Source organism: Lissotriton vulgaris, unplaced genomic scaffold (genome assembly GCF_964263255.1).
Source record: "Lissotriton vulgaris unplaced genomic scaffold, aLisVul1.2 SCAFFOLD_703, whole genome shotgun sequence".
NCBI classification, from domain to species: Eukaryota; Metazoa; Chordata; class Amphibia; order Caudata; family Salamandridae; genus Lissotriton; species Lissotriton vulgaris.
Genome location: NW_028254574.1, coordinates 537,731 through 560,411, shown reverse-complemented (window position 1 = coordinate 560,411; position 22,681 = coordinate 537,731). Strand labels below are relative to the sequence as shown.

Below are 22,681 nucleotides of genomic sequence, written 5' to 3'. Positions count from 1 at the left end.
AAGAGATGTATCCTTCTGCCAGGTTACATGAACTTATTAGATATCCCTGACCCCCAAGTAGAAAGAACTTTAAAAATATGTCAAAAAAATATTCCTATTAATTCCTTATTTCTGCAGGAGTTCTCAAAAGAAAGACACCAGACCTGTGGTATTATGACGGGAGTCATGATTTCAGTGGCGCCGGTATAATACCCGTCACCGGGACTCCTCTGAATTTAAAGTCTATTCGGAATGAGGGCCATCTTTAAAGACACTCATAAGTTATGTTTTGACTTTCTTCACCACCTTAAAGAGAGGTTACCCACTGGGAAAAGATGCTTGAACTAAATTGTGAAATTCATACTTTGATTCAAAATGGAAGTGAACATATGAGATTTCATAGAGCGCTGACCTTCTTGTCCTCTGGGCTGAGCGAGCCCATTAGCATGTTCACGTTGTCTGAGCTCCACTCCCATGACTGGCTGCTGAAGTACTCAAGGAGCATCATAGCCTTGTGGAGACGATTAAAGATCTTCATCATCCTAAAACAATGGCCAGAAAGACAAAGTATTAAGTGCTGCAAAAACATGATTCTCCAAAGACACAGATTATAGCATATCGGATAGGCACATGGTGCTAGAATGTCAGGGAACTATTAAGATGGGGGGCAGACTTTCGTCCGCCTGCCACCCTAGCGGTGCTGGGACCAGCTGCTAGTGGTGTGACGGTCCTGCACTGGCAATTAGGATGCCACAGTGGCAGTGGCCTCCCCCATCCACAACATTGTGGTGGACGGTGCTCACAGCCCTGTCCGCCACAATGCTGTGGATGCAACTTGTGCATTTGCAGGCACAACGTGGCAGACACTGCGCGGTGCCTGCCATGTTTTGCATGCAAATGCAGGGGCGGTACCATAGGTACACCCCCATGTGCACCTCCCACCCCCCAAACACCCTGGGGTCCCACAATGTGCCGCCACAATCAGAGACTGCATGCGTTTCCATGGCGGCAATGTCACCATGGAAAGGCACGTCTCCGCCTGAATTGTAATATGGATGGCGGTGTGTTGCAGACACCGCCACCATATTCAGCCCTTTACCACCCGGTCGACTCGTCGACGGGTGGAAACCCGGCGGACGGTCTTCCCGTCCACCAGGGTTCCCCCCCCATCGTAATATGGCGGGGAGAAATGGGAGGCGGGGGAGATAATGGCGGGTGTATCGCCTCCGCTATATGGGCAATGGCGATCCGCCCATTATTATTATAATAGAACCCTCAGTATTCGACTACGAATTCATGATAATAAAATATACTTTAGAAGGTACAGTAGTAGGGCTTCCTTAAATTAACTTACATTTTGTAGTCATTCTGTTAAGCAAAATAATTCTAATAACCTCAAGAGCCCGTCTGCACCCGTCCGCGCCAAGATCGTGCCCAGAGCGGGAGATGCTTCACGTTTTGTCCCAGAAAAAGAGATCAGGACCACCTGGACAGGTAAAGTTCATCACTCGCTCAATTTACTGGATCACTGCTGCTTCGGGTTGATCCCAGTCAGGATCCACCGAGTTTCCAATGTAGTAATTGTGGGTTTCTGGTACCCAGCCATGAGTAGTTGATGAATGTGAAATATACTCTCCCTGGAAATACTCAATCTCTGACTTCCTCTGAATTCCTCTTGGCCTTTATTAATGCATGATCTCTTGTTAAACATGCCTACGAGGCTGCAGAATTTATTAAGAATCAACAATTAGATGTCCTAATTGTAACAGAAACCTGGGCAACTAACCATTCCAGCCTAGATCTATTAACAGCAACCCCCGCCACCCAGGTTACTAAATGATAAGAGCAGACAGATTGCTAAAAAAGGTGGATGTTTAAGAATAATTTACAAAAGTCATTTTAAGTGTAAAATTGACCCCACGCCTAACTTGGATTGCGAATCTCGCCCCTATAGTTTTGAATTAACAAACAACTACACTTTCAAAGGCTTGCTTTTCTATCGTCCCCCAGGCCCAAAACGTGATGTCCTACACTCTATTTCTACTCTTGTTGAGGGATGGGCCTGCAACAGCAATTTCACATTACTCAGGGATTTTATCTTCCATTTAGACAGTACGGAGGACAAAGATACTGAGGCTATCTTGAACTAATTCATTCTTTTAACCTTCCCCAACTTCTACAGCAGCCCACGCACAGTGCTGGTCACATATTAGAAGCCATATTTTCCAACAATCATTCCATCTCAGTGAAGGATTTTCTCCCACTTACATGGTTTGACCATAATGCCATCACTTTTAATTAGACTGTTCCCTTGCTCAAAATAGGAAAACAGATTCCTACCCTACATTACACTATCTCTGGTCTAAAACCAACGTCAATATTCTGCAACAACAACTTCCTCAGGTGAATCACGCCCAATGGCTTGATCCAACTCAGGCCTCAGCAAATTACACACAATGGCTAAACTATGCAATCTCTAAAGCTGTGCCCAAAAACTGTAGGGGCCCTCACAAATTTAAACAATCGTCACCCTGGTTCACTTAAATTCTCCGTCTGGGAAAACAAAACTGTATAAGACTTGAAAGGAAATGATAGAGTAAGCTACAAACAGTACCTGGCTAGTTATAACGCAACCATTACTAAGGAAAAATGTGCTTATTTTTTACATCAAATTTAAACATCCAAGCATTCTGCTAGATAACTCTTTCAAGTTATAAACACACTCACCACATCCCCTGAGAATAGAGGCAATAACTACAGTTCATCCTTTTGTGGGAAAATAGCCTCTTATTTCTGTGACAAAGTTGTACAAATTTACAATCAGTTTACTGATTCTAGAATCAAGGACCCTAACAGTATCTCTATTACAGGACAAGCTTCCACTTTTGACCCAAATTCTCTAAAAACAAATCCTCAACCTAAACTCAGTCAATTTTCATTTGTATCTGATACAGAACTCTTTTAACCTAATCAAGTCCACCAAATCAGGGTCACCGTATGATCCCTGTCCCCCTTCGATACATAAAAAAATTCCAGTTCCTATCATCTCATATCTTACTAACATCTTTAATGGGATGTTCGGTTCCGGAATCTTCGCCAAATTTTGGAAAAAGGCCTCCATCCTGCCATTTCTTAAGAAACCCAATCGAGACCCAGATAATCCAGCGAACTATCGCCCTATCTCAAGGTTGCCATTTCCAGCAAAGATAGTTGAAAAACTTTTTATCTCACATCTGACACACTTCATTCAGGACAATCAGTTTCTGGATTCCGCCCAATTTGGCTTTAGGGCCGAACACAGCACAGACACAGCTATAATAAAAACTACAGATGAACTAAAAACCATTCTAGACAAAGGAGGCTCTGCAGCACTTATCCTCCCCGATCGGTTGGCGGCTTTCAACACAGTGGACTATGCTACTCTTATTGATCGCCTTAAAAAATTGGGCATTACTGACAAAGCTCTGGACTTACTCCAGTCATTTTTAACTGACAGGGAACATTGGGTTATGTTGGAGAATTTTACATCCAAGTCCTTCTCCCTTCCATGTGGGGTCCCTCAAGTCCCCTACTTTTTAATATTTATGTTGTCAAACTCTCCTCCCTGATTAGATCCTGTGGGCTCTCTCCCACTTTATATGCAGACAACACGCAGATTGTCATGTTGGCCTCCAACAATGCAGAAGTCAACATTTCCGAGTTTCACAACTGCATGAGAGTAGCCAATAATTGGATGGGTAAGCACTGCCTTAAACTGAACTCAGACCCAAAAAAAAAAAAGAGGTAATTCTTTTTGGCAATAAACCTCATTTTTGGAAGCCATTGTGCTGGCCTATGGAGCCAGGAACTCTCCCCGTTCAGGTCCAAAAAGCGAAAAATCTTAGCATAATCACAGATGACAAACTGAACTTTAATAAGCATATCTGCTTAGTCTTCTTCAAGGCATTGTGCATCACCTACAAGGCCTTACATGACTCAGATCCTAGTTACCTTAATCAATCTTTCTACCATATTATTACATCGCCTAGCAGAGGCGGGTATAGGGGGCACCGTGTTGAACTGGTTTACAAACTTTTTGTTAAACAGAAAACAAATCGTCAGGTTAGGTCAATTCTATTCAAAGGAGAAGGAGATAGGCTCAGGGGTACCTCAGGGCTCCAGTCTGAGCCCTACCTTATTCAATTTGTACATGGCTCCCCTGATCAGTCTTATTGCGTCCTTCAATGTGAATACGGTCGCATACGCTGACGACACCCAATTGGTCCTGATTCTGGACAAAGATATAGCCAAAGCAGAACGAGATCTAAAAGAGTGTCTGACAGCAACCTTTAAGTGGATGCATGAAAACCATCTAAAATGCAACTCTGCAAAGACAGAGATTATACCATTTGGAAAAAATAACTTATTTTCCCCACTCACCTGTTGGCCACCGGATGCGGAAGTCCCCCCCCCCCCGACACCATCAATGCCACTCGAAATCTGGGCATAAACTTTGATAACTTGCTTTCTTTTAAGCAACAATCCAAAGAAATAGCAGCTGCCTGCTTTAACATCATGAAAGGGCTACACAAATTTTTTGATTATCTACCATTGCCCGCCCGCCGAACAGTAGCAGTTGCCTTAATAACATCCAAAATTGACTACTGTAATAGTCTATATGCAGGAGTAACAAAATCCACCTTACATAAACTACAGACTATTCAAAACGCGGCAGCGAGATTGGTCCTAAGGTTGCCCAGAAGATCATCAGCATCAGCTGCCCTGAACAAGCTACATTGGCTTCCTATTCAGAAGCGGATCTTATTTAAAATCATTGTGATCACATTTAGGTGTTTTCACAAACGGGGCCCAAAATACCTAAATGACAGATTCCACAGGTATTACCCCTCGAGAGAACTTAGATCAGCCACAGCCAATTTGATTACTGTCCCCAAGTTTAAACTCACCACCAAGGGGGGAAAATCACTGGCAGTTCTTGGGGCCAAGGCTTGGAACACACTCCCTACAGACCTTCGTCTAATATCTTCAGAACAAACTTTCAAAAAATCTTTAAAAACTTGGATATACGGACTCCCAGCATCCAAATGCAAAACTCTGGTCTGGTTATATTTAAATGTTCCAACCACAGTCGAAACATCATACCACCGGTTCAGCAATGAAGACAAAGCGCCAGGATGCTCCTTGGAGTGACAGAGCGCTATATAAAAACCACAAAACATCAAACATCAAACATCCTGATACACATAGAATCGAGACAGACGATAAAGAAATACATTGATGTTCTCTCACCCAAGATTTAAGAGAATCAAATGGGGGGGGCAGCTACTTCTCTTCAAAAGCCCCTGGACCTCGGAACAGTCTGCCTATAAATATCAAAGTAGCTCCCACTTTATTGAGTTTTAGGAAACTTTTAAAAACGTGGCTTTTAAATGCCTAGCCTCCCCTTGTTCCAGTTACACTGCAATATCTAACTTAGCGCCAAGACACCTTCGGGTATTAATGCACTCCAGAAGTTTTATAACATAACATAACATGAGCTGATCAGTTTTGACTTTAAAGGCAAATGCTGACTTATTGTCTTTGGCAATGCTTATTTGCACTTAGACTCCAACAGTCTTTATTTAAAATGTTTAATTTACTGTTCCAAAATGTCCGACCTCCAAGATGGAATAGTAAATAAAAAATGCATAATGGCCACCATGAAAGGAGGAAAAACAGGACTAAAGAAAGTGAGGGATGGAGAATGCAGGTGGTCTAAGAGGTGGGATGAAGAACACATATCAAGTTCATCTAAATATTGTTTTAGTGGTTCCTGCTACCTCTCAACATAATCCAGTTGGCCTCCGGGGCAATACAAGTCCGTAATATAACCTCGGTTAGGTTATCATTATGAAACTGACAAATCAGCAGATGTCCTAATGTCTTCTAAAGAGCCTCGTTCTGCTCTCTTTGGGGGAAAATGTAGGGCTAGCCATTCCTCAACACCTTTATCTGCACCAGGCCTCATTCAGAAGATGTGCCCTTCAAACCCAGCAGTTCTTATCTCCTTGTCTAGAGTCTTCTTGTATCTTCTAAAACTGAGCTAAGATCCAGAAACAAGAGGATCCTGCTACTTTCCATTTCGCGAGAGATTGCGAAATAAATGTATTGCTTTTACAACGTTGTTGTCTAACAAACACTATTTTTGATGGATAAGTATAGTACTATAGAGATCTAATAACCAGGTATGGAAAAGGTACAATCATTATGGACTAAACGTTTGGATATCAAAAACACAATGAATTGTTCCTACAACAGAACTTTAACAAGGATGAACTTTAATAGATGCACCCAAAAGATTGAAGTTCGGCCGCTTCAAGTCAGCCCAAGATACATGTTAGGCTGCTACTCACCTGGGTTTTCTTCCTGTCAACCGCAAGTAACAATCATACAGGAGCGCGGGGGCTTTGTGACTAACCGCAATCCAATACTGGTTCAACAAGTAGTTTGAAGTAATGTTAGCTTTCGGTCTCCTGAAGGCCTGCTCAAGGGGATTCCTCTTGAAGGAAGATATGACATGGTATTCTGCAATAAACCAGATGAAATGTAGGAATTTAGTTAACTCTTTATTAACATAAGATTAGCCATCTTCAAGATGCACTTCCCCTAAAAAAATAGATTTCATATGCAAGGGAACAATTAATTTCATGATAATTAAAGAGGTTATACTTTTTTTTTCATGCTTTGCTTTTAAAAAAAATATGTTTTTACTTTTATCATGTTAAATATAATCATAATGCGAATTCACCATGAGGTGTATTGTGAATTCGAAATCAACCAGTTGTCTGCTGATGAGAACCGCATGCTCCTTTACTGATGTATATTTTCATATTTGTTCTCTTTTAAAACATGAACATTAAATGAAAGCCTCAGCAAACCAGTTGCGTTTCTATTCTGGGGTTAATTCCCATGTGTATAAAAAGGGCTGAGTGCAGATAGAAATAAGTATTTCTGAAACGAAATATTTCATAAATCCAGTAGGATTCAGAGACAAATCTATTTTTGGATTGGTTTTCGTAGCTAAACCAAGGCGCCTTGCATACACAAAAGTGGTAATACATTGCCATTCATGCCCTAGCATCCTGAGCACCATATTTTTTTTGTCTTGAATTAGAAGAACATATGCTTGTGGGAATATCTGAGCGGGTGTTGTGAAGGAGGGAGAGCAAGAACTAAAACAACTAGAATCATAATGTATGAAGTTTTTCCTTACTTATTTTTATGCCCTTGCTTTTTTGTAGCTAGTCCAGGGAAATGTCATAGAATGAACATAAACAGGGAGAAAAAAGACACCATATGCAGGAGCAGGAATGAAGCATACCGTTGCATATGACATTTGGACAAAAAATATTTAGGCTTGGAAGATAGATCTAGGGAGTAATGCTTACAAAAGGCTCAAGGATTCACCTAGGTGACTGCCATAAATATTTCATTAATGGTCAGATTTCTCAGGAAAGTCTTAGATAAAGTTTTATATCTGGTGCTGTAGGTAGAAAGTGTGTTACTGACGCAATAAAGTTGCTAAACCTCAGAGATGCAGGACAATAACTATATCCGGCTGCGGTTCTTTGACACCGCTGACCGCTCCCCCTGAAGTCTTCCCAAAAAGAAAGCATTTTTAAAGCATCGTATCTCTTTTAATGGGTGTGGGCTGCTTTTTAAAAAAATCTTCCTAATTTGGAAATGCAACACAGGGATGAAGGTCTGCTGTTCCCTGTAATCCTGAACATCCTGTGATTCTGGGCAAATCACTTAATCTCCCTGTGCCTAACACAAAAAAAAGAATGAATGTGTCCTCATGGAATGCATCTGGTGTTATGTAAAGCCTTCTGATATCCGATTTGGGTCAAGTTTGCGCTATATAAAATTCTGTGAAATAAAAAAATCACCCCAAAAAAAAAAATCACAGCCAACCACACTCTCCACCCTTTCTCACAATGAGAGCAATTTATGATCACTATTCTGAGCTGCTTCCTAATAGAGTGATTGATAGGGGTATGCAAGGGTCAAGAAACTTAAACAGCGCCACTGAAGAACCCTAATACTGTCCCTGTGAGCAAGTAGAATTAAAGCCACAGGAGCAGCATCACAAAAAGTTTACCCCTGAAGTAGAAATAGCCAATTCCCTTTGCTCTTGTGAAAATAGAGGGGGAGGACCGAGACAAAGAGAAAGAGAATGTAGTGAGAGAGAGAGAGAAAGTAGCAGTGGGAGAAGAGAGAGAATGAATGGCACAGTTGAGAAAAGAACGAAGCTAAAAAAATGAGAGAAAGATAAAGACAAAAGAAAGAAGAGAGAGAAAGGAGGCACAGGGGGAGAAAATTGGAAACACAGTGAAAGAAATGAATAACGAGGAAGAAAGAAAATAAAATAAAAAAGGAAGAACAAGGCAAAAAGAAAGAAAAAGACAGCAAGGGTAAGAAAAGAGCAGAGAATGGAAGGTGAAAAGGGAGAGGAGAAAAATAAGGCTAAAATATAAACAGAAAACATGAGGGATGGAAAGGAAGACTGAGAACAAAAAGAGCCCCAGAGAAAAGTCAAAACAGTTTAGGAAAAAGCAGACAGAAAAAGAAGTAGTCGGAGAAAGAGAGAAATGAGGAGCAGCAAGAACGAGGCGAGATAAGGAATTGAAATGAGAAAGAAGGAGGAAAGGACAGAGAAAGGAGAAAAGGAGACGAAGAGAGAAGGAATTGGCAAAGAGAAGGAAATAAGAGAAAAAGAGACAGGGAAAGAACAAAAGAAGAAAGAATGACAAAAAGAATAGAAAAAAGAAGGAAAGTGAGAGAAGTAGGGGAAGAAATGAGAAGAGAGAAAACATAGAAGATAGAATCCTAGCAAGAGAGGAGGATGAAAATACAGAGTAAGAAAGAAGAAAGAGAAGGAAGCAGAAAGAAGACAAAGGATGAAATAGAATATGGAAGAGATAAAGAAGGAAAGAAAGAAGTAGAAGCAACAAACGTTTACAAGTTGTGCGAAAAGGAAAGAAAGAAAGTAAGAAAGAAAATTATTGTTCAGAAAAGGGTAGCATTAATCGTCCTGAATAGTAAGCTCCCATGGCCTAATAGAAATGTGAGCATTGTTTTGGAGCACACTGAATAAAATAGGCAGTACGCAAGTAAGCAAGCTAAGAGAAAGTAAAACTCCAAATGAAACAATGAATAATAACACAAAATTCAGTTAAGGAAGGCTATGAAAGAAGCTTGATCCTGGTTTGTCCTTGAATTAGAGATGAACGCTAGTTCATTGAATGTGGGCTAGGTGAAACTAACTCTGTGCAGCTACACTGCAGGAAATGTTAATCTGAAATCTTCCTATAACCACAGAAGGTTACATATAACTCTATAACTAACTAGGCAACATCAAAGGACTTGACTTCTTAACATCATGTAGTGGGTGCAAAATGGTCTTTGAGCTAGAAAAGATGAACAGTGTAAGACCTGCCCCAGATTTTTGCCTTCTGTTGCTGAACTTGTTTTTGTTGACATTAGGACTCTCTACACTTTCTCTTCTAACAAGTGGTAAAGTGCCTGTGCTCTATCCCTAAAACAGGGTACAACTGGCATGTACCGGATTGGTACATTAATATACTTGTAAGTCCCCAGTACATGACACTAAATGTACCCAGGGCATGTAAATTAAATGCTACGAGTGGGCTGCAGCACTTGCTGTGCCACTCGCTAAAGTAGCACTTTAAAACCATGCCGTAGGCCTGCCACTGCCTGTTGTGCAGCTTGAAGTGTCAACCCTTTTGCCAAGCCAAAACCTTCCTTTTTAATATTTATAAGTGACCATTAAGGTAGTCCCTTAAGGTTAATAAGGCAGGGTGCATTGTATTTAAAAAGCAGGACACGTACTTCATTTTAAACATGCCTTGGCAGTAAAAGTCTTTTTTCACTGTTGTAGGGCCTATCTCACCCATTGACTAATACTGGGTTACCTTATTACAGTTAATAAGTGATATTTTTAGATTGGGAGAAGAAAATGATATCCTGTTTACACTCAAGCGAATTTCAATTTAAAATTCTCTTTGGTGGTAAAGTTGGATTTTAAGTACCAATTCTGAAAATGAAACTTTTAGAAAGTTGGCATTTTCTTGTCCCCACCAGTTGCGCCTTCTGCTAGTGTAATGGGTCAAATGACTTTGAATAGCTCTGCTGTTGGGGTTTGTGTATTGCTGTCTGACAGTACACAAAGGGGGCTTAGGTGGGGCCAGGATGGGCCATCCTGACAGGATCGCTGGGAGTGTCTGTACCCAGCCCCACTTACACTTCAAAGGGCTTTTCCTTCTGCACAAACAAAGGAATCTGACACCATGCCTTCTTTGCCTTTTGAAATCTTGATAGGGAAGAGGAAGAACTTTCCAGAACCAGATGTAGGGGAAAGACAGGGAGTCCCCCACACAAAGGCTGATGACCGGTGTAAATATTGGACCTCCAGATCCGCTCTTCAGAATACTCCTTGATCTCTGGACATTGCAGCAGAAGGACTGACCTGCTGATGAGGACTGTCTTGCTGTCTGACCTTTATCCCATTCTAGCCTGTCTGACTCCAATAAAATATGGAAAGGTGTGGAGAATTTTGAATACGTGCTTGTTAGAAGTTGGTTTATTAGTATTGGTAAGTAGGTACCTACCACTAGTTATAAGGCCACAATCACAATAAAAGGTCTCCATAAATGATTCCCTTGCTCATCTTTTGGTAGCTGGCTGCAAACAGGCAGGTTTAACTTACGAGATAGAGATAGGAGTGTAAAGCATTTAGAAACACCAATACATTAAATAAGTACAAAACTACACAAAATAAAAATGAAAAACCAGTTTATAGCAATAGGAAATATTGTTATGATTAAAATGACATTAAAACAACAAAAATCCATTTTAGTTAATCGGAGATATGAATTTTTAAAGAATAAACACTTTCTAGTGCCTAAAGGCCAAAAGAGCCACTTTGGGACATCTGCTCGTGCTTGACCGGGACAAAGTCAAAGTTTCAGGCAATCCGCGATGGAGTGTGGGTCAGATACACTTAGCAGTAGGGCCCTGTTGGAAAGTGTATTATTAGTAGGGGCAAATATATATCTGCCACTGGCAATAAGGCCACTAACACAGTATAGGGCTCAGAATAGGTCTTAGAAAATTATTCCTATGCTCAACCCTTAGTAGCTTGGCTATGGGCAGGCAAGCTTACTTTCAAAGACAGGTATGTAAAGCATTTAAAAACACCAATTCCGTAAATAATTAAAACACAACACAAAATAAAAACCTAACACCAATTTGTTAAAAATAGGAAATATTTGTATCTATTAAATGACACAAAAACGAAAAAAATCCACCGTAGAGACCAGAGATAGGAATTTTTAAAGATTAGTCACTTTCTAGTGCTAAGAAACCAACAGTGCCCTTTTGGTCAGTTCGTTGCCTATGACAGGGACACATTAACCTTTAGCAATTGTTCTGGAGGATCTCCCACCAGTCTTGTGCAGCCCCCTCCAGCAGGCTGGGTCCTGTTAGAACTCCTTCTTGAAGTTCTTCTTGCGGGTACCAAAGTATCCAATACACAATCCAAGGTTCTGAAATCTCCAGGAGGGTCCTTGGAAGTGTGAGATTTCAATTCCCACAATCCACTTGGACAAAACCCTAAAACATCCACTGGCAGTACTCCACGCTGGGGATTCTTTGGGGTGATGGTCCAGGTGAGCTCAGTTAACCTGTAGCTTGCAGGGAGTCCACTCTTTAGTCCTTTTGAAGCAGGTTTGATCCACAGCAAAAAGGCACAATCTTCAGACTGCTGGCCTTTGGAAATGCACATCAAATTCTTCAGCAATGGCCCGTCTGTTTCTCCTTCTGCCCTTCTCAGATACTTATTCCAACTTCTCTGGGTCAAGCAGGAGGGTCACTCCTATCCAATGGGCTGCAGGATTCCACCCAAAGGTCTGACCACTTCCTGCAGAGTTTGGCAAAATGCTAACCCAGAAACCAATATTCTTCCAAAATCCAATATGTCATAAATTTCAGCAGGGCGAGATGAGCTGGCTAAACACATCCCTAGGATGGTTTATTTCCATAGTCTCTCCCCTTGCATCTGCTCATTCCTTCCTTAATCCTAGCATCTGGCTGGAGGTGAACAGGGTAAGGTTATAAATGACACTGGGGTCCTCCCCTTTCCTTGAAGTCCATGGTTTACGACGACTCCTGCTCTGGCATTCCTGTGCAACAGGACCGTACCCTCCCAGCAGAGCTGTTCTACCACAGGGGCTCTTTATCACCTCTTCAAAGAAGACTGGCTAATCCCCTTAACTCTGACCAATCAGGACAGACTACTTGAATTGGGACTTACAAACAAGAAAGTCTTATAACGTCTTGCACGTACACTTTAGGAGAAATCCAACAATATCATATTGTTGGATTTATTAATACCATTCTGGGAAGTCTTTTAATGGTACATTTATCCTTCTCCTTTTAAGAGCTATTACTTAATAACTTCCTGCCATGTTACCCTACGTGGCAAGGTATTTGCAATGGGAAAAATGACTTTGGCCATTTTTCCATCACCAGGGCTTATAAAAACATATTTTATAAGTACTCTACCTATATCTACAGGGCCCACACCCCTGGTATACCTAGGGGAGACCTTTGGGATTCTGAATATGCAGAAATATTGCAGATCCTCTCTCCACAGTGCTCCTGCCACCAAAGTTGATTTTGGCCCGCACTTTATCACAATGTGGGGAGTGAAATGTACACTTTCATTTTAACCAGGGCATATACAACTCATTTTATAAGGGTCCACCTTATAGATACCTGACCCCCCCACCCCTGGGACACCTAGAGGAGACTCTGGGGGTACCTAATATGCCCAAATATTGTAGGTTAACCATTTTAAAGTGCCCCAAACACAAACGAACGTTTGTGCACAATTTACTTTTTAAAAGAAGTCCTGTAGCACAGAGCCACTTTTAAACTGACCTCATGCTTCAGAAAGGGGGCTGCTGGTCTCTAAACTGCCATGCCATATTGTATACTATTGACTGGTAGGTAGTTTCAATCCCCCTGCCCTATTATGTACTAGTGCCCTATGGGGTAGGACTTGCCAATCGCAGGGTACCCCAACCCTTACTGTACCCTAGTGTATGTAGGTGTTTTCACTTTATAATGTGTTTTCAGCATAGATCTGGCCCTGGACCTAGTTAGGCAGAGATCAGAGTCAGAGTCAGTTACCACCAGTACCAGTCAGCAAAAAGTTGGGGGGTGCCCAAGACTCTGCATGACTTTTTTGCAAAAGGCCCCGTCAAGTTTTTACCTTCTGACTTAGTCACTTTTTTTTAGAGCTTTTTCTCTATACCTCGAGCGAGGCTCTTCTTCAGGCCGGGTTTCGGTTGCCAACGGCGGCTTGGCTCAGCCCAATTTACTTGGCCAACTCCTGAAAGTCTTATTTCATCAACAATGAAAAGCTCTGGCGCTTCAGCAGAGCAAACCTGGATCTCAGGCCGGGTCACATTTCGAAGTCGCCGGCTTGCCTCTCACTGACGGGTCTTTGACAAAAACTCTCCAAACTTCTAGATCATCTTCCAGAAGGTCCTTTTGGGGTTCCAAGGTGTCCACACAGGTCTGAGATTGTCTTTGGGATGTTGGGACTGTCTTCAGAATGCTCCTTGCCAAATCCTTTCACATCTCCTGGATGCTGTCCAGGTGGGTCCTTATTGGTTGAGATGATGCTGATGGAGCTCGTTTTACCTGTTGCCTTCAAGGAGTCCACTCTTCTCTTCTTGAAGCGTGGCAATGCCTGTAGAGCAGTAGTTCCAAAGGGTGCAGCAAGTGCAGTCATTCAGAGTTCAATCCTTTGGGGTGCAGGCCAAGGTTCCAGTAGGGCAGTCCTCCTCCTCGTAGTTTCAGGCTGGAATCGGAGTTGCTGGGCAGCTCTCCCATTGTTATTCAGAGTTTCTGGGCAACAAAAAGGAGGGCACCCCTGATCAATGGGGTACAGGGTGACACCCAGAATTATGACAATTTCCTCCAAAGTGGCATATTCTTGTCCCAGAAAGCACTATTCCTTTAAAAACTAAAATGGAGAAACGTTCTCCTGGAGGTTAGGATCTGGCTAAGCCAACCTACCGGCATGGCTAGGTTTCCCTAACACTCCCTTCCAGCCCCTCTTCTTATTCAATTGCTGGGGCTCCTGTCTGGCTGGGGGTGCAGGGTGTGGGTGTGAGCTTTTGTCCTGTCCTAATTGTCATTCTCCCTTTGAAGACCAGTTTGGCTACTCCACCTCCATCCTGCCTTTTGGTCTGCAGCGTGCAGATCTCCTCCTACTAGATGCCCTTTATCTCTATCCACGCCACTTCACACAGCATCAGAGCAGTTTGGCTCAGCCTACCGAAGGCTGGCCGATCAGGAGAGTGTGCTGGAAGGCTGAATTTTTGCAGTTGTATGGTATTACAATGCGGACTTTTACCACGTGTGCCATTACAACGCTGTTTTTACAACGCAAGTCGATTTGTTACTTGAAGGGACCGTCGTTGCATTTCAAGATACTTCAGGGGGTGTTAGGAATGGGTTAATTTACTAAAAGAACACCGCTGGCATTGGAAATGTTCCTTCATGATGTCTTGGAGAGGTTTTGAGCTGAGTCTGCCCTTAATCCTTTGTTTACATTTCGAGTTGGTGCCTTTCATTTCACTTTGAAACCTATGGAGCATGCATTCCTTCCAGGCAAGCTGCTCTACAAATTCCTCAGTGCTGTCGGTCTCCCGCCTAAACGTAGAAAAATATTCTTTCTTACTGTTTTTTTTGGCTTTTGTTGAATATATGTGTTGCTGCAATTGCATAGTTCAAAATACAAAAAACTGATTGCAATGTTTGCATGACGTCATTTATGTATGACGTCATTTATGTATTCGTGGAACAGCTTGTGTGGAAGTCAGGTTTGCTCCATAGGTTTTAACATAAAGGGCAAACAATGTAAATGCAAACAAACCTTAAAAGGCAAAAAGCGCGCATAAGGTTTTCAATCACCAGTAAGGAGTGGACTCATTTGTTACACGGACTACCAGATGAAAAACATGTTGATATCCTTTTCCATAAAAACACACAAGCTAGCAGTGGCGGCTGGTGGAGGTTGAATGTGGTGAAGCGTAGGGCCAATTAAACAACTGTTGTGCGAGTGGGCATAGTGAGCGAGCTGGACTTTTCCCAGGGGGCTTCAGGATATTCTCGCCATGAGAATCTTTATTTCTAAAAAATGTGCATTCCCCTGCTCCATTTCTGTAATCGATATATCAGCCACCCCTTCCACCCAAGGTGTCTGGTCTTAGGGGAGTGGATCGAATCAGGTGTACATGTTTTAGCTGTTCCAAAAATGTTTGTCTGAAGAGGAGCTGGCGGATGGTAACTGTGCTCTTCGACTGTGCTGGACGAGTTGGTGAAAACAAGAACAGCAGCACTAGTAACTTTTGTTGTTGTGGTTTCAGGAGCCCAAGGTCACACATGCAATGCATGAGGCGTCCAGGCCCCATGAATTCACAGGTGGGGGTAAGAAGCAGGCTGGACAACTTGATCGCTCCACCAGCACTGCATTTGCCCAATTACTATTAGCTGCCCCCCTTCAGACAAAGTAGGAGCAGCCAAGACGGCTAAACCTAATCCAATCAAAGTTAGCCTTTAGATTTGGTCACTAATCAACTGCACACACTTACATTTCTGTGAAGTAGCAGGCACCCTAGAGAGCAGGCTTTCTACTTTACTTGTCCCTCCCTTGAAAGTGCAAGAGAACCACATTTTGATGTAATGACTTGCATTCTCATGGTGCTTCCAATCTCAGGCTGGGACTTCGTATACATACACAAGTCACTCACTATTCCCCAGTATGTCAAACAAGATCCAATTCTGTGACTGCAATTAGGGGAAGGTTATGCCAAATTTCTAGTACAAATCAGTAAGTAGTGAGGGCTTTATCTGAGACTGTCATGCTGGACACGGTACAGATGCACTTTGCGCTGCAGGTAGTTTGGAGCTGACCATGATAGAGAATCATGTTTTATTAGCCCGCTGAGAAGGCCCTTCACACATGGACGGTAGTTATTCACTGCCAGCAGTCCATTTAGGAATCTGCAGTTCGCCCATTGACAGACACCTTCACTTGGCGGTCTGCTTACCGGCGTTTTACTTTATGAAGTATGTGGGAAAAAAGTATGGATACGCGAGTCAATAAATTAACAGGCAGAGCAGGATAAGGGTCTGATTTGACTGTAAATCTGAGCCATGAAATTATTTGCAAGTTAAATTATGCAACAAACATGGAAATATCATAAAGTCTCTTGAAAATTCAAACGTATAGTTGCGGAAGCATTTCGCTTTAGTATGTCAGATTATATCACTTCCTTGAGAGGTATCTATTAAACATGTTTTCAAACACAAACTTAAAAACCTTCCTGCCCACCCCACCCTGAAGACAGCGACATTAGAGAACCTCAAGGCAAATCAGATGCCATGTGTAGTCTATTTATGGCCTAGCATTTTAGTACAGATGAGCAACATTGAAGTTTATTAAATCAAACACAAAAGGTTTTGTATAGAGCACACATCGGTTGAAGGTGCTCTCATATATGATAATAAAGAAAAAGAAGCAGTGAAATATAAACATTTGCCTAGGGTGACCCAATTTGGCCAAGGGGGAAGCTGGGATTGGTTCCAGGTTTTCTGGCTTTACGTTGTACAATTCAACCACTTTATGTGCATCTTTTTCTCTTTTTAGGTCGAGCCTAGCGATAGCGCACATGCGCTGTTCGCTCTGCGAGGCATGCTAGAGTATGCACTGGAAGTCCTGCCCATATTTATCCTTGGGGTGTGTCATTGTCCTTCCTAAATGCTGGCTTGTGATTCGTAAATCGGCTTGTTAGTTCCTCCTTGGTACCGCCTTGTCTGCATTTGTTACCTCCCATGAGGACTGGACCTTTACTTGTGTTGCTACTTGGCAGCTTTTATTACTAGTTGGTGAGGACCATTTACCTAATTTTTCTTGTTAGTTTTTGAAAGCAGACTGCCTCAATTTAGTTACGTTGAATGTTTCAGCGTGGTCTGCTCTACCAGCATTTGATGTATTTTTAAGCGCAGATTAGAGGAGGTTAAGCACAGGTAAGCGCACTTGTTTCCCTTTTCTACAAACTTTTCAGTTTGAAACTTTATGCATGGGCTTTTCCTTTTTACCCTTCTGTTTCAGCAACCTGTTGCCTCGATCTGGTTACATAATTACGTTGAGTGTTTCAGTATGGTCTGCTCCACCCACCAAACGCGTCCTCCAGCCCCCCTTCATCCCTATGTCACTGTTTTTCAGATGCAACCCACTGAAGGCGGAAGCAGGAATCCTGGTAACTCGCCTGCTTACCCGCCTCTGTCCAAAGCCCTTCTTGAGCACACATAAACGGAGAGGGAAATCCTAAGGCCATTAGTTTCAGCCGCAGTGTTCACTCAGCAGCTGGGGAGTCTGCTTCCAACTGGTGGGGTGCATCATGGCGTGTTTAGGAAGTTAAGAGATTCCATCGAAGGCAGAGGGGAGAGTTCTTCTGCCCAGTCTCTTCTTAGGTGCTTTATTAGTTTCCATTGTGATTAAAGACCTGCAAAACCAGCAATTTAAGGAAGATGGGGGAGTGGGAGGGCAGACTGAAGGCGAGGCGAAACGGTGACCCGTGGGGAGGGGAATGGCTGCACACAGGCTGAAGCACACAGCTCCCTGGATAGCTGGAATGTAAACTCTTGTTGGACAGATGCGTGGAGTGTATCTGGCTCCCCTAGTCCATGCAATGCCAGGTCAGCCCTGACCAAAGGTGGCAGATGAGGATCTCTACAATCCTTACCATGTAGCACCCAGTGGCACTGACACAGCAGGGCTGTCTATGCTTTCTAGTGGACAGAAAATTGCAAAAAACACAGTTGATGGACAGAATGCAGAACAATGTCTTACATTCACCCCAGTACAAAGATCTGGGCCTAAATTCATCGTTTTTTTGCACTCCACCACCCTAGGTCAGACAATGGCTATATGCAAATCAGCCTTGACCCTGTGCCTCATGGGAACAGTCCAGCCCGAACTACCAAGCCATGTCTTTCCTAGACCGGAATCAAGCATCCAAGGACCGGTTTCTGGCTATCAGCCTTCTTCAGCCTGGATAGCCCGACTCCAGTGATGTGGACAGCCTGAGACTCACGTCTGAGCATACCCAGCCCACTCGGGGTGAAAATTGCAAAAAACATAGTTGATGGACAGAATGCAGAACAATGTCTTACATTCACCCCAGTACAAAGATCTGGGCCTAAATACATCGTTTTTTTGCACTCTACACCATCCTGTCCATCAACTGTGGTTTTTGCATTGTCACCCCGAGTGGGATGGGTATGCTCAGACGTGAGTCCCATGCACTCCACACCACTGGATTCAAGCAAGCCGAGCTGAAGACGGCTGGAATGCCAGAAACCGGTCCTTGGAAGCTTGCTTCCGGTCCAGGGAAGGCATGGCTTGGCAGTTCGGGCTGGACTGTTCCCATGAGGCACAGGGTCAGACTGATTTGCATATAGCCATGTCTGAACTGGGGTGGTGTGGAGTGCAAAAAAACGATGGATTTAGGCCCAGATCTCTGTACTGGGGTGAATGTATGACATTGTTCTGCATTCTGTCCATCAACTGTGGTTTTTTCTAGTGGACAGAGGCGGTCACAATCCTTGTGCAAGCGAGTGAGGTCAAAGAGGACCATTACATTTCTCACACAACTCACCAACACAGGCAGACAAGACACGGGCTGTTGTACAATGAGTTATTATATGCTCAGTACCTGACGAAGCCTGGGCAACTGGGATTTTTAGCTCGCAACCACAAACAGGGGAAAAAGCAAGTAAAGTCACAAAAGTCCCTAGGAAGGGACAAACCATAATTTTGCTGAGCCTTCTTTATTGTTCACTGTCACAGAAGGGAGCACCTCCAAATATATGACTGCATGATATCAGCTGTACAAACACAAAGTTTGAGTTTGACCTAATAGCATACAATTTAAGCAGGACTTCTGGTGCCACTGACGCGGTGCCACACAATTGAATACCACTCAATTCAGCACCACACAACATAATTACACTCAAAAGTTCAAGTTCAAAAATTTGTATAGTGCACTACTCACCCAGAGGGTCTCAAGGCGCTTGAGGGAGGGGGGGTACTTTACTTATCGAATATCCAAGTTTTTAGTTGCTTTCTGAAGGAGAGGTGGTTCTGTGTAAGGCGGAGGTGGGTGGGGAGAGAGTTCCAGGTTTTGGCCGCTAAGTAGGATCTTCCCCCCATGGTGGATCTATGGAAGCGCGGGATTGCGGCGAGGGCTTGATTGGACGATCGTAGTTGGCGGGTGGGGGTGTAAAAGGACAGGCGCGTGTTGAGGCATTCGGGTCCTAGATCGTAGAGGGCTTTGTGTGCGTGGGTGAGGAGACGGAACGTTATTCTCTTGTTGATGGGGAGCCAGTGGAGGTCTTTCAGGTGGTCGGAAATGTGAGCTTAGCGGGGGATGTCTAGTATGAGTCTGGCTGAGGCGTTTTGGATGCGTTGGAGTTTTTTCTGTAGTTTGGCTGTAGTTCCGGCGTACAGGGTGTTTCCGTAATCCAGTCGGCTTGTGACCAGTGCGTGGGTGACTGTCTTTCTTGTTTCGATGGGGATCCAACAGAAGATTTTTTTGAGCATGCGTAGGATGTTGAAGCATGATGATGAGATGGCATTGACTTGTCTGGTCATCGAGAGGGAGGAGTCCAGGATGAAGCCCAGGTTACGTGTGTGGTCCATAGGTATGGGTGCGGTTCCCAGGGCCGGTGGCCACCATGAGTCGTCCCAGGCAGAGGGGGATGATCCTAAGATGAGGACGTCCGTTTTGTCAGAGTTCAGTTTTAAATGGCTGTTCTTCATCCACTCGGCTACTTCTTTCATCCCTTCGTGTAGGTTGGTTTTGGCGGTGTTTGGGTCTTTGGTGAGGGAGAGGATCAGCTGGGTGTCGTCTGCGTAGGAGATGATGTTGAGGTTGTGTTGGCGAGCGATGGATGCAAGGGGACTCATGTATACGTTGAAGAGGGTGGGACTGAGTGATGATCCTTGTGGTACGCCGCAGATGACTTCGGTGGCCTCTGATCTAAAAGGGGGGAGGCGGACTCTCTGGGTTCTTCCGGCGAGGAACGAGATGATCCAGTCCAATGCTTTCCTTGTATTCCGACGTTGCTGAGGCGTTGTATGAGGGTGCTATGACAGACTGTGTCGAAGGCTGCGGAGAGGTCAAGTAGGATGAGGGCAACTGTTTCTCCATTGTCCAGTAGTGTTCGAATGTCGTCTGTAGCTGCGATGAGGGCGGTTTCGGTGCTGTGTTTGGCTCGGAAGCCGGACTGTGAGGGGTCGAGGGATTTGTTGGATTCGAGGAAGGCGGTGAGCTGACTGTTGACGGCTTTCTCAATGACTTTGGCAGGGAATGGGAGGAGCGAGATGGGGCGATAGTTCTTAAGTTCAGTGGGGTCTGCTCTGGGTTTCTTCAGAAGGGCGCTCGCCGAGTTCGGCATGTTTCCAGCTTTCCGGGAAGGTCGCTGAGTTGAGGGAGCAGTTGATGACGTCTCGGAGATGGGGTGCGATAATGGAGTCTGCTTTGTTGAAAATGTGGTGGGGACATGGGTCGGTTGGCGATCCTGAGTGGATGGAGTTCATCAGGTGGATGGTGTCTTCGGTGGTGATTGGGTTCCAGGCGCAAAGGTTGTTAGAGGGGGGGTTTTGGTTCGGAGGTGGGTGGAGTGGACTGGTCTCCGGACTGGTTTTCAAAGCTGTTATGTATGTCGGCGATTTTGTTGTGGAAGAATGAGGCTAGGGAGTCGCAGAGGTCTTGAGAGGGAGGGAGTGATGTCGTTGGTGCCGGCGGTGAGGTGGTAAATTCTTTGACGATGTTGAATAGTTACTTGCTGTTATGGGCGTTGTTGTCAAGTCGATCCTTGAATGCTGATTTCTTGGTGGATCGGATCAGTTGGTGGGGTTTGCGGGTGGGGTTCTTGAAGGTGGCCAGGTTGTCAGTGCTTGGGTTTTTTCTCCAGGCTTTCTCGAGGGTGCGACAGGACTTCTTGGATTTCTTAAGGTCATCGTTGAACCAGAGGGCTTTTTTGCTACCTTGCTTGATTTGATGGTTTTTCAAGGGTGCTAGTTCGTCGGCGCTGTGGGTGATCCATTGTGTGAGGTTGGTGGCTGCTTGGTTTGGGTCCGATGATTTGGCAGGAGGGTTTTGGTGAAGCGATGTGTAGAGCTGGTCGTGGTAATTTTGTTCCAGTTTCTTCGGGGAATTGGTTGTGGGTCGTGGTCTTTTTGTAGTTGAAGTGAACGCAGCTGTGGTCCGTCCAATGGAGAGCTGTGGTGTGGTTGAATGAGATGTGCTTGCTGGAGGTGAAGATTGGGTCGAGCATGTGCCCGGCATAGTGGGTGGGAGTATCAACAAGTTGTTAGAGTCCGAGGTTAGCCAGGTTGTCCAGAAGGGTAGTGGTGTTGCTGTCGTTTTTCTTTTCCAGATGGAAGTTGAAGTCTCCCAGTAGAATGTAGTCCTCGGAGGGGAGGGCGTGTGGGCTGATGAAGTCAGTGATGTCTTCGCTGAATTGTGTGCAGGGTCCTGGTGGCCTGTAGATGAGGGTACCTCTGAGCGTGGTCTTGGGGTCGGTGTGGATCTGGAAGTGAAGGTGTTCGGCGGATGAGAGGTTGTCATCGGAACTGGTTGCGATACGGATAGTGCTCTTGTGGACGATGGCGATGCCTCCTCCAGTTTGGTTGATGCGGTCCTTTCGGATGATCTTGTAGCCTTCCGGGATGGCTATGGCGATGTCGGGCGTTCATGAGGCGTTCATCCATGTTTCAGTACGAAAGGCGACGTCCGGCGATGTGGTGTCGAGTAGGTTCCAAAGTTCAATGGCGTGTCTGTGGACCGAGCGGGTGTTGAGCAGGCTGCACTTCAGGTGGTTAGTGTTGGAGTTCTGTGTGGAATCTGTGGGTTTGGTGTGGATTCTGATGCTGTCGAACTTGCAGGAGTGGCAGGTGAAGGGTCCATGGGTTTGTCCTGGGGCGGCTTGGTTGCAGTTTTGGAGTCTGCCGGGATTAAGTGCTGAGAGGGTTGCGGCGTCGTACGTTATGCGGGTGGAGTGGGTTTTGTGGGGGCCAGGGGGTCTGGCGCTGGGCGCGGTCCAGGCGCGGACGGGCGTAGACGGGCCTTCCTTTGGCACACCTTTGGCGGGCATAGGGCGCGGCCGCTGCGCGTAAACGCTGCGCGCAAAAGCATCAGTCATAAGTGGATAGTGGAGGGGGGAGGGGCGAGGGAGGAGCAGCTGGGAGGCGGGAGCGGGGTGGAGAGCCGGGCAGGGAGGGACAACAACAAACAACAAAATGGCAGCAAGCCAAAAGCGAAACTGGATTGGGACACAACCTTAATGAACGCAATGTAGTGGGCAGTGGCACCGGCACAATCAGGCACAAAAGAATTATTCAGGCAAAGGCAGCAAAGCACAATTGAATGCTAGTGAATGCGCGCTTTCGCAATTTTAGCGCTACAATACAAATATTAACAGCAAACAGGCACTAATAATTGCAGGAGCAATGCGAGCTATCAAAGAGCAATCTGGCAGTAAAGCGCTACGATAC

At 44.5% G+C, this 22,681-nt stretch overlaps 1 protein-coding gene across 1 annotated transcript in view; it reads right to left on the bottom strand.

The window, feature by feature from the left end:
* Positions 1–22,681, bottom strand: part of LOC147659504 (fatty acyl-CoA reductase 1-like) — a 501,467-nt gene that overhangs the window by 12,581 nt on the left and 466,205 nt on the right. The window contains exons 9-10 of the mRNA XM_086951690.1: positions 6,372–6,543; positions 392–521 (exon numbers count right to left, since the gene is read on the bottom strand). Coding sequence (XP_086807816.1) covers positions 392–521; positions 6,372–6,543 — 302 coding nt within the window. The remainder of the gene's footprint in view (positions 1–391; positions 522–6,371; positions 6,544–22,681) is intronic.